General features: G+C 35.2%; 2 protein-coding genes across 2 annotated transcripts; both read left to right on the plus strand.

The window, feature by feature from the left end:
• Window positions 1-1,552: 1,552 nt before the first annotated feature.
• Window positions 1,553-5,922, plus strand: LOC121780749 (UDP-glycosyltransferase 86A1-like). The gene is made up of 2 exons (XM_042178374.1): window positions 1,553-2,163; window positions 4,908-5,922. Exons 1-2 carry the CDS (start codon window positions 1,623-1,625, stop codon window positions 5,786-5,788), a joined length of 1,422 nt encoding a protein of 473 aa, XP_042034308.1. The 5' UTR covers window positions 1,553-1,622; the 3' UTR covers window positions 5,789-5,922.
• Window positions 5,923-9,132: 3,210 nt separating this feature from the next.
• LOC121782697 (polygalacturonase-like) lies at window positions 9,133-11,275 on the plus strand. The gene is made up of 4 exons (XM_042180650.1): window positions 9,133-9,558; window positions 10,197-10,486; window positions 10,738-10,963; window positions 11,048-11,275. Exons 1-4 carry the CDS (start codon window positions 9,133-9,135, stop codon window positions 11,273-11,275), a joined length of 1,170 nt encoding a protein of 389 aa, XP_042036584.1.
• The last annotated feature ends 492 nt before the right edge of the window (window positions 11,276-11,767 follow it).

Consider the following 11,767-nt stretch of genomic DNA (forward strand, 5'->3'; position numbering starts at 1 on the left):
CCTTTATTGTACCAGATCCGTTTGGATCTATTACCTTGTGATACTAACAAGGTTTTGTTGAGTGTGCAGGGTTATTGATGCTTGTCTTGAATTGATTAAGCACAAAGACTTAGTCTGTAATAGCTATTGTGTATCTTGACTGTAATAGCTAGATCTTTTGTACATATCAGTCGATTGGTTGATGGTTTGACTGAGCCATCTTGTAACAAGACCAAAGAGGTCTCGGTAAATAGTGAATCCGGAATTCGTCTGATCCCTACAGCTTCCATGGTGGGGATTTGTATCCATGAATTGGAATGTGAGAAAATTGATTAGCAATGCACTTTATAGATTAGGTTAGCCCTAATGCCATGGAAGATCATTAATGTGTCTTAACTTATTAATTCCAGCAAAATGGGATATTAGGCGATTTTCTTGTAAATTTTGAAAGTTACTGCTCATCTTTAAAATCGTGCATTATTATACATTGAAAACGGATAAATCTATGTACATATTCATCGATGTCAGTGACTCTCAATTGCTGTCGGGGCAGGTATATCAAATTAATTACTAATAAAATATAGTATCCTGTTAAAATATCAATTTATCTCGGGAAATTGATCTACTAATGCACCTAACAATTGATAATTAATTCAACCAAAAGATTTTCGAGTTACGCTATATAAATCGTCGTGAAATGCATGTATAATCCCTTCAATGTAAATTATATACTCTCCGTCCCACCTGAAATATCTAATTTTACTTTTAAATTTGTGTGTCCATTTTATATATTTAGAATTAAATCCTCTCTAATCTCTTATTATAGTATTCAACTAACTTTTCTCTCTACTTAGTCTACTTAACAATTCCTCCTAAAATCACGTGTCACTCAACAATGTAGACATCTTAAATGGAACGAATGGAGTGGTTGACATATAATATACTCTCTGTGTCCCAATTAAGTTAGGTCAACATTTTTAGACACAGGATTAAAAAATCATGTTGAACGGATTAAACGAAAATAAAGTAAAATAAGAGAGAAAATGTAGAAGAGATAAGAGAAAGTAAAAATAAGTGATGATATATAGTAGTAATACAGAATAGATGTTTTGTTATTTGCTCAAAAAAAGAAATAACTCAACTTTATTTAGATATCCTAAAAAGCAATGCGATTTAGTTGGGACACACGGAGTACTTAGTTAATTTCCATTTTAGCTAGTACTCCTTTCGTTAGCCAATAATTGTTCAAATTTTAAGAAATATTTCATCTGTCCACAAAAATAGTCTTATTTCTGTACTACACGGATTTTAATAAAAAATTGGTAAAGTAAGAGAGAGAATGAGATAAAGTAAGTAAAAATAACCGATAAAGTAAGAGAGAAAATTTTCATTTATAAAAATGAGACTATTTTTTTGTAAACATCTAAAAATGGTGAAATAAGACTATTTTTTGTGGATGAAGTTAGTTTAGTAATGAGTAGAAAAAGTTAGCGGAGATTGTGGGAGTAATATGAAGAGTTGGTAAATCAATAATTAGGATATGTAGAGAAATGTAAATGCATATGATCTGATATCGAAACTTTTGTCTCCCTCTCCCTCTCCCTCTCCCTCTCCCTCTCTCTCACTATCTGCAAAGTCGAAAGATGGCAAATTCAAAGCCCCACGCGATTGTATTTCCATACCCATACCAAGGCCACATCACTCCAATGATCAATCTATGCCTAAGCCTCGCATCAAAAAACCTCACCATCACATTCATCCCCCTCGAATTCAACCACCACTCCATCTCCAAAGCCCACGATCTCCCCGCCGACGCACACATCTTCACCGGGGCCCGAAACGCGGGCCTCGACATACGCTACGCCGCCATCTCCGACGGGTTTCCGGTCGACTTCGACAGGGACGGCAACGACGACGACAGGAACTACAGCGACTACTGGATGACCATGTTTCGCGATTTCCCGGGGCGCGTGGATGCACTGGTCGCCGGGATCGTCACGAGCAGCGGAGACTCGCCGCCGTCGGTTATGATCACCGACACGTTCTTCTCGTGGGTGGCGACGCCGATTTGTGAGAAATATGGGATGATTAACGTTTCTGTTTGGACACAGCCGGCTGCTGTGTTTGCAATCAACTATCACTTTGATCTACTTAGAGAAAATGCCCATTTCCCCCCTCAACATGGTATGTTCCTTCTTTGCTCCCATAAATCTTTTGATTTTTTAATTAGAGTAATCACGGTAATTGTGGTCCACTATCATTGAGTAGTATGATGAAACAAGATTACTTATTTTGGAGGATCGATATGTAAATTAATAGAAGATTACTTATTTTGGAGGATCGATATGTAAATTAATAGAATATAGACTACAGGTGCTTCCTCTGTTTGCCATTACAAGTCCTATTTGAGTTCAACATGAGTTTTAAGAAATGTAATGGGAAGTGAATTGAAATAATTTAATGGAGAGTGAGTCATACTTTTATACATTAGTTTTATAATAAAATTTGAGATGAAACGAGTTAGTGAAATATGAGATTCACTATAAAAAATGATAAAAAGTAAAATATGACAAATTTTGTGGTACGTGCGAAAATGGAAAAATATGACAAATTTAAGGGACGAAGTGAGCATTTGTCTCCAGCGATTGGATATTCCCATATTTGTGAATATAGTATTAAAAATAGTAAAATGTAAAAGTTTCTCATATCAAAATCATACTTATAGAAAGTCATTAAGTGTCGTTCGGTACACATAATTGGAATTGAATTGCAATTAGAATTTATGGAATTGAATTTAACAGAATTCAATTATAATTCAATTTCAAATTCTTTGTTTAGGGTCTGTTCGGTACACAGAATTGGAATTGAATTGACATTGGAATTCTATGTAATTGAATTATAATTCAATTCTAAATCCTATGTTTGGTAAAATGAAGAATTGACATGAAATTGAATTGACATGTTTGGTAAATATACACACAATGCACATACACACACTTCACATATGTCACACACTACACACACTTCACACACTACACACACTTCACACACTTCATACACTACACATACTATACACACAAAATACATACATTGCACACAAAATAAACACACTATATACACTATACACATTGTACACACATTACACACACTTACAAATTTTATACTAAATAGACACACTACACACACACTTCACTCAAACTAAAATTTCAAATTTAGTTCAGTTTTCAGTTTGATTCAATTTAAACTTTTGAAAAGTTTTAGTTTTTCGATTTGGTTTGGTTTGGATTTGTTAAGGATAATCTCCTTAACGTCGAATTAACTCCTCCGTGAGGCCGCGGGAATCGTTTGCCCGTCGATCGCACACGATAAGAATTAGGGTTCCCCCGTGAAGTCGTGGGAACCTTTGCCCGACGATCAACAACGACAAGAACTAGGATTTGATATTGAAGAAGAAGAGAAAAGATGCGTGAATAATATTCTATTTCATTCCTTGAATAATATGAAAGGTTCCACACATATTTATAATATGTGGGATACGATAATATCTTAACAATAAAGTGCATCAAATCTAATCTAATCTAATCTTAACTAACTACGCACGATATACTATAAAGATATTAATTACTAAATTATGGGATATGATCGTATCAGGATTGAAAAAAAATATTAGGATGCTTGAAATGTGAGTAGTTTTTATAGTGTGTGAATTATGTGTAGTGTGTAAAATGTGTGTAATATGTGTAGTGTGTGAAATATGTTTAGTATGTGAAATATGTGTAGTGTGTGAAGTGTGTGTAGTGTGTGAAATGTGTGTAGTGTGTGAAGTGTGTGTAGTGTGTGAAATGTGTGAAATCTGTGTAGTGTGTGTAGTGTGTGAAGTGTGTGAAGTGTGTTTAATATGTGTAGTGTGTGAAATATGTGTAGTGTGTGTAATATGTGTAGTGTGTGAAATGTGTAGAGTGTTTGTAGTGTGTGAAATGTGTGTAGTGTGTGAAATATGTGTAGTGTGTGTAGTGTGTGAAATATGTGTAGTGTGTGTAGTGTGTGAAATGTATGTAGTGTGTGTAGTGTGTGAAATATGTGTAGTGTGTGTAGTGTGTGAAATATGTGTAGTGTGTGTAGTGTGTAAAGTGTGTGAAGTGTGTTTTGTGGATATATAGTGAAATTTTATGACTATTTGGATTTTGAAATTACAATTTTCTACTTTTGATATGGAATTCAAATTGTGACATTGGAAAATTTGGAATTGTAATTCAATTCTAAATCCAAATATTTTTGTGATAACGAACAATGGATTGGAATTGGAGGCTCCAATTCCAATTTCAAGCCCTCAATTCTAGGGTACCGAACACACCCTAGTAAAAATGATAGAAAATTGAATTTATAGATATTCATGCACGCCCACTCACATGAGTGTGTAATACGTGTAGTGTAGTGTGTGTGTGTGATTTTGTGTAATTGTGAGTGTGTGTATAACTGTGTGTGTGTATGACTGTGTGTGTATGATTCTGTGTGTTTAAATGTGTAACTGTGTGTGTATGTCTGCGTTACTGTAAGTGTGTACCTGTGTGTGTATGTGTGTGACAGTGTGTGTTTGAGTGTGTGTGTAATTGTGTGTATGCAAGTGTGTGACTATGTATAAGTATGTGAGTGTGAGTGTGAGTGTGAGTGTGTAACTTTGTATATGTATCTGTGTGACTGCGTGTGTAATTGTGTGTGCTCTATTTATGTAGTGTGTGAAAGTGTATTTGAACTTCCAATATTCTATTTTTGATATAGATTTCAAATTGTGGAATTGAGAGAGTTAATTTGCCGTACCGAACATAAGATTTGGAATTGAAGCTTCCCATTTCAATTTCACAGCCCCAATTCTGTAGTACCGAACGAGCCTAAATGACATTACAAAATCTATATGGTAACAATTTCAGGTGAAGGAGAAGAGGGCATCATAAACTACATACCGGGAGTGGGATCGATGAGACCAAGAGATTTGATGTCGTATGTGCAATACCCGGACATGATCCCGATGTTAACCGAGATCGAAGTGAAGGCATTCGATCACGTCAAGCAAGCAGACTTCATCTTATGCAACACGGTCGAAGAGCTCGAATCCGACACCCTTTCAGCCCTGAATCAAATCCTTCCATCTTTCCCCATCGGCCCGATCAATTTCTACGACGGAAGCCTGGCCCGGAGCCTCAGGCCCCACACAGATTGCACAGAGTGGCTGAACTCCAAGCCACCCGCATCAGTCCTCTACATCTCCTTCGGTAGCATCAATTTCATTGCTGACAAGGAGGAACTCGTAGAGTTTGCCTACGGCCTTCTCGTGAGTAGAGTTTACTTCATCTGGGTGATCAAGGATGATCAAGAAAAGCATTTTCTCCCTAGCGGTTTCGAAGATGGGGTGGGAAGCCGAGGACTGGTCGTGCCATGGTGCGACCAGGACGGGGTTCTGGCAAGCCCTGCCACGGGAGGGTTTCTGACGCACTGTGGGTGGAACTCGGTTCTGGAGAGCATGTGGCATGGCGTTGCGATGATTTGTTATCCGTTTCTTGTTGACCAGCCTACGAATCGGAAGCTTGTGGTTGATGATTGGAGGATTGGGGTGAATTTATGCGATGGAGGGCGCGTGACGAGGGAGGAGGTTGCTGAGAAGATCGACGTCGTGATGAAGGGAGACTCTGCTCTTCGGATGAAGAGCGAGGTTGAGAAAGTGCGCAAGAAGTTGCATAATTCGTTGGGGGAAGAAGGGTCATCACATAAGAACTTGGACCTATTTTGGGAGAGATTGAAATTGAGCCTTTAATACTAAATTTGTATGTATAGGATTTGCTTTCCAGTTTTTGCGATTTTTTTTCCTCTTCAATTTCAATTGGTTTTATGAGAGATTTCGGAATATGAGTCTCAATCAGTTATTTTTAATTAGGGTCATCACCACCATTGTTTGCTCTCTCTTCTTTGATATTGTTTTATGCCATGACATTGCTTTTGATGGTGATCTTTCAGGATTCCCACATCGAATTCGTTGATTGCTTCTCCACTTTGTTGCTCTCCACTAAGTATTTTACTATCTGTGAGATTGTAATTATTGTGTAAGTGTTGTATGACCGCATATCGGATTTTTTAATAAACTTAAAATTTGGTCGTAAAAATCATGAAAGTTGAACATATATAATTGAAGAAGAGGAAGAAATTCGATGTACATGAATAACAGAGAGTAATCGTTGTTTTTCCCTACCGTTATGGATACTCCCTCCATCCTTAGTTTCGTCACATTTTTCCATTTTCACCCTTCACATAAAATTTGTCAAATTTATTCAAACTCACATTTTATTATAAAACTAATATATAAAAGTAGGATTCACTCTCCACTAATTTTTTCAACTCACATTTTATTATATTTCTCAAAATCCGTATCCGGTCAAAGTGTGACAAAATTTAAGGGACGATGGAGTATTTCATATCCGATCAAAGTTTAAAGCTTTTAGGGACGAAGAGAGTACTTTAAAGCTATGCTAAATTATTTTTAGGTTCCATTTGGTATACAAAATTCGGACCATGGAATTGGAAGCCTCAATTACTAATTCGTGGTTTGATACCATAAAAATACTTACTTAAAATTGAATTATAAAATTTTGTCAATTCTATAATTTTAATTCCATAACAAAAAACACAAAGAATTCGAAATAAACATTCTCAGTTCCACGTGTCACATTGAAAAACAGGCGGATCCTTTCTCGGGTCATAACAAGAAACGGATCCACTGATTTCAGTCACGCATGAATAAGCAGGTTCAATGCTATCTGTAATTTGTCTTCCTGTTTTATATGCATTCTCATTGAAATGATGACTAATTCAGTTTCCTAAGGTATTACTCCATCCGTCCACGAAAAATAGTCTCATTTTGTCATTTTGGGACAAAAATTAGTCTCATTTCTGTAAATGGAAAGTTTCTTTTTCATATTTTACTCACTTTTTCTTCTCTCTCATATACTTACCGACTTTTTCTTCGTATCTCTCTTACTTTACCTATTTTTTCTCCTTCTCTCTTACTTTACTAATTTTTTATTAAAACACGTGCCGTTCACAAATGAGACAATTTTTTATGGACGGAGGAAGTATATCCTAGGAACTAGGAATAGTTTTGCATGATATAGTTGAAACATATAATAGTGTTGTATGTAAAACTTTAATTGTCTTTAATTAAATCTATTTATGTTAGTGACTGATCGATATATACTACTCCCTCCGTCCCTCAAGAATATGCACTCTTTCCTTTGTAGTCCGTCTCACAAGATATGCACTTTCCGATTTTAGAAAATCCTCTCTGTAATGAGGTGGGACTAGGGATGTCAATTGGGCAAACCCGCTCGGGTTCGGGCTAATCCACTCGGGTTGTCGGGCTATTTGGGTGCGGGTTATTCAGGTTGTGAATTTTTTGGGTTGTTAATTTTCGGCCCTAACCATAAATCTTCGGGTTTCGAGCTAACCCACTGGCTATTCGGGGTTTAAAGTGATCTTATGTGTTACTTTCTATCCAATCCAATATTCTAACTTATAAAAAAACAAATTTGTCGCAAATAGTAAAGTATTATCAAAAGTGATCAAGAAAAAAAAATAATAGCAATAGTAAATTGAAACAAAATACGTAAACATAGCGCTAATTAGTAGCACACGAGAATCCGACACAATTAAATGGAAATCATGCATTTCAAAGGGGTTGAATGACATTCTTTTGTATACCCAAAAAATAAATTCTAAGTAGTTGAAAAAGATAATATAGATAAACTCCATGGAGTTGAATGACATTCTTCTACATCAATAACTTTTGAAGCTTCAACCGAATGATTGTCTTCAAGAGGAAAAACGTAATGCGGCGTTTAATATGAGCAAATATTAATAACATCTATATTCCATATAACTCTAACTTTCAATTTGAGAGAGAAGACATAATTACCATATATACTTCATATAAATGTTGTGTTTAATATTGTAATTACCATATATACTTCATGTAACTATATAACCCAAAATTTTAATTATATTTTTATTTTAAATGCCTAACCCATGGGCTAATCCGCAATCCACCCGGGCCAGCCCGCATAACCCACCGACCCAAACGGGTTAGCCCACGTAGCCCTATTTTGTATCTGGGTTGCAATTTTCTGGCCCTAATCAGGTAGACTCGCAGGTTTCGGGCTAGATTGACATCCCTAGGTGGGACCCATTCTCCACTAACTATACTTTATTTCATTTTTTTTCTCAACCTCTCTCTTAATTTACCATTTTTATATTAAAATCCGTGTCGATTTTAAAGTGATTCTTTGGGGACGGAGGGAATAGCATAATATGCATGTACAATTAATAGGCGAATTCCACGGCTTTTGGTCAATATCTCGTGGAATTAAATCCTCATCGGTATGAGTCAATTGAAGTATCAATATGCAAATTATCTATATAAAAGTATGATTTATAAATTTAGCTCCTATTCGAGTTATTATGCACTTAAAAGAGAAGAAATTGAGTGACAAATCTTCAAACATAAATAGTGGAGCACTCTTTTCGTACAAAGGCTTGTTTTCTGATTTATGATGACCCATATATATTTTGGTTTATTTCTATGAATGAAAGTACTAATATTTTTCTAGAGTACTCCTAATTGGAGTATTTCATTAACTATTTACAATTAATTCATTTCCAAAATTAAAATTAGCATATTAAGAATTCAATAACTTTCTTACTCCTTTTGACAAATCCATTTATCCGATATAATTCTGGTTTTATCTCCCTGCCCAAATTCTGTACAAATTACTTATGTTCAATACACATAAAATAACAGAAGAACTATATAAGATCTCCACATTTAATGAGTTACAATTAAGTATATACGTTATAAATTCTCATTCTATATGACCAAAAGATTCTTGAGTGAGCCAATTATATGGATATGGATTGTCATATACTATTTCAGAGTAAGATCCTTTCTCTAACACACTAACCTATTTATCCGTTATTAAATTTATAAAAATTATACTCGTATTAATTAGCCGCTAGCCAATAAGTTACATGCTAATTATAGTCCCTACTATATAAATTACAGCAACACAAATCAAACTAATATTTTCCTCCTCACTTACTAAAACCCTAATCATGCTCAATTTGTCTCACACAATTGTTCTAGCACTGATTGCAACATTGCATACGTGCAATGCGGCATTCTATAACGTCATAAATTATGGAGCGAAGGGCGATGGTGTGACGGACTCATCATCGGCCTTCCTCAAGGCTTGGGGGGCCGCCTGCAGCTCGGTAGAGCAATCCACCATGTACGTCCCCAAAGGGACGTTCTTGGTGAACTCGGTAGCGTTTAGCGGAGCTTGCAAGAGTAAAATGCAGGTCCAAATAATTGGAGCTCTTGTAGCTCCATATGATTACAAGTCTTTCCTCTCTGATCAAGCTTGGATAACATTCGAATATGTGAATGGATTATCAGTTGTTGGCGGCGATATTGATGCAAGAGGCTCAAGTTATTGGGCATGTAAAAGAAGTGGAGCAAATTGCCCCTTTGGAGCAAGGGTAAATTCGACTTTTTACCCTTTGACATATTGTTTTTAGTATGATTTTCATTTCTTAAAGCTACAATTTGAGTATTGTGATACGAGAATCATTTCTTAATTTGAAATGGTGGTTTCCAACCCTTTTACAGTCACGATTTACATTTAAGCTGCTCTGCAATTAAGATTTATCATTTATTTTTACTATAAATGGTAAATAGATATTCATCAAACTAAGTCATTCTAGTTACATTTTATTACTATTATATGCAAAATGAGACACAAATTCCACTATTTTTAAAATGGTAGTTTCCAATTGTACGAGAATCATCTCTTTTTTAAAATGGTTGTTTCCAATTACCTTTTAAGAGTTATAATTTACCATTTAACTCACTTGCAATTAAAATTCAATTTATTTTTACTATATGGTAAGTAGATATTACATCACATTAATTTATTCTACTTATATTTTAATATTATACTCATATATAAATATGAGACACAAATTCCACTATCTTTTTTATAAGTTTCACTCAAGGGTTTCATAATTAGTTGTACTTCTTTTTCTTTTAAGAGCCGAAAATGTTTTATACAATTATTTCTTATAAATTTTCTTATTATTACCAAAGAGAGTAGTAATATATTTCATGGTGATTGCAGTCGTTCTCGTTCCAAAGTTGCAACGATGTGGAAATCAATGGTTTGACATCGCATAACAGCCACGCAGTCCATGTTTTTATTAATGGATGCAATAACATGAGAATTCAAGATTTGACCATTGTGGCTCCCGGCGACAGCCCCAACACCGACGGCATCCACATTGGGAACTCGAATAATATTAGTGTCAGCCATGCTAATATTGCCACCGGCGACGACTGTATCTCCATTGGCCCCGGCACCACCCAAATGTACATGGATAACATCGTTTGCGGCCCTGGTCATGGCATTAGGTACGCACGGACGTCTTAAATTATATGTTTATCTCAAATTTAACTTCATAATTAAATACAAATGACATTTTATTATTGCTTAGAGCTTCTAATAGTAGGGTTTAAACATGAATCATTTAGGGTTTCTTCTAATAGTAGGGTTTAAGCATGAGTCCTTTAGGGTTTCGTCTGAAATTAGGGTTTAAACATTTGATTACAACTTAGAGTTTGAATTTGATATATAATGTTTGAAAATTGAAAATGATTATCAGCATTGGAAGTATGGGAGGCGATCCAGGCGAAGGCGGAGTGGAACAGATTGTCGTAAACAACTCTATCTTCACAAGAACAGACAATGGAGTTCGGATCAAAACATGGGCTAAACCTTTCAATGGATATGCAAGAGACATCAAGTTTGAAAATTTGCAAATGCAAAATGTCTCCAACCCTATAATCATTGATCAAGAATATTGCCCGGAGAGGAATTGTCCAAATGGGGTATAATTCTTTGCATGATTCAATTTAGTTACTAGTTTCTAGTATATATGGATATCCATAAAGGTGATTGTTCATCTTTTGCAGAACTCCGGGGTGAAACTGAGCGACGTTTCGTTCTACAACATCACAGGCACGTCGTGGACTCAAGACGCGTTGGTGTTGATTTGCAGTTGGGCGAAGCCGTGTGAACGTATATATCTGCAAGATATTCATCTAAATTACATCAATGCATTGCCCAACAAACAGCATGTAGCTTCACATTGTGAAAATGCACGAGTCATTTCGAATGGTGTTGTAATTCCAAATTGCTAATGATTTCTTACTAGTTATTTTCTTTTCATAATAATAGTAGTAATACATGCACGAGACATTAGGAATGGTAGCTATGTTTCTCCTAGCTCTACTTGAGGTTTGGTATATAATTATCTTATTGTCCTCAAATTTTTCATCATTCCATTTTGGTTTAGATTAATAAAGGTATTTTGGTAGATTTACAATTCAAACTTAAATACAAATTAATATACCAAATATAGCGTTTAAATATTTATTTTATTTATCTAATATACTATAACCAACTCATGTTTGTTTATTCATATAAAACTAAATGATTTATCTCATTTGTAAAGTAACATGGTAAATCCCAACTCGACTATCGAACGGGGATTTAAGAGAACTATATCAGGTTATACAAGTCATTAGATTAATAACTAATTAATTGATAGTAAAAAAAACCCTGTATTTTTGCCCTGTGAGTCCAATTCTTCAAATATTCCTCAAAAATATACGGAGTATGAAAATTCTAAA

Source organism: Salvia splendens, chromosome 20 (genome assembly GCF_004379255.2).
Source record: "Salvia splendens isolate huo1 chromosome 20, SspV2, whole genome shotgun sequence".
NCBI lineage: Eukaryota > Viridiplantae > Streptophyta > Magnoliopsida > Lamiales > Lamiaceae > Salvia > Salvia splendens.

What these genes read in the sequence shown, in the direction of transcription:
- LOC121780749 (XM_042178374.1), top strand. Translation starts at nt 1,623, where the DNA reads ATGGCAAATTCAAAGCCCCACGCGATTGTATTTCCATACCCATACCAA. An exon ending in CCATTTCCCCCCTCAACATG is followed by an intron (nt 2,164 to 4,907) that starts GTATGTTCCTTC and finishes TAACAATTTCAG; the next exon opens with GTGAAGGAGAAGAGGGCATC.
- LOC121782697 (XM_042180650.1), top strand. Translation starts at nt 9,133, where the DNA reads ATGCTCAATTTGTCTCACACAATTGTTCTAGCACTGATTGCAACATTG. An exon ending in GGCCCTGGTCATGGCATTAG is followed by an intron (nt 10,487 to 10,737) that starts GTACGCACGGAC and finishes AATGATTATCAG; the next exon opens with CATTGGAAGTATGGGAGGCG. An exon ending in AGAGGAATTGTCCAAATGGG is followed by an intron (nt 10,964 to 11,047) that starts GTATAATTCTTT and finishes CATCTTTTGCAG; the next exon opens with AACTCCGGGGTGAAACTGAG.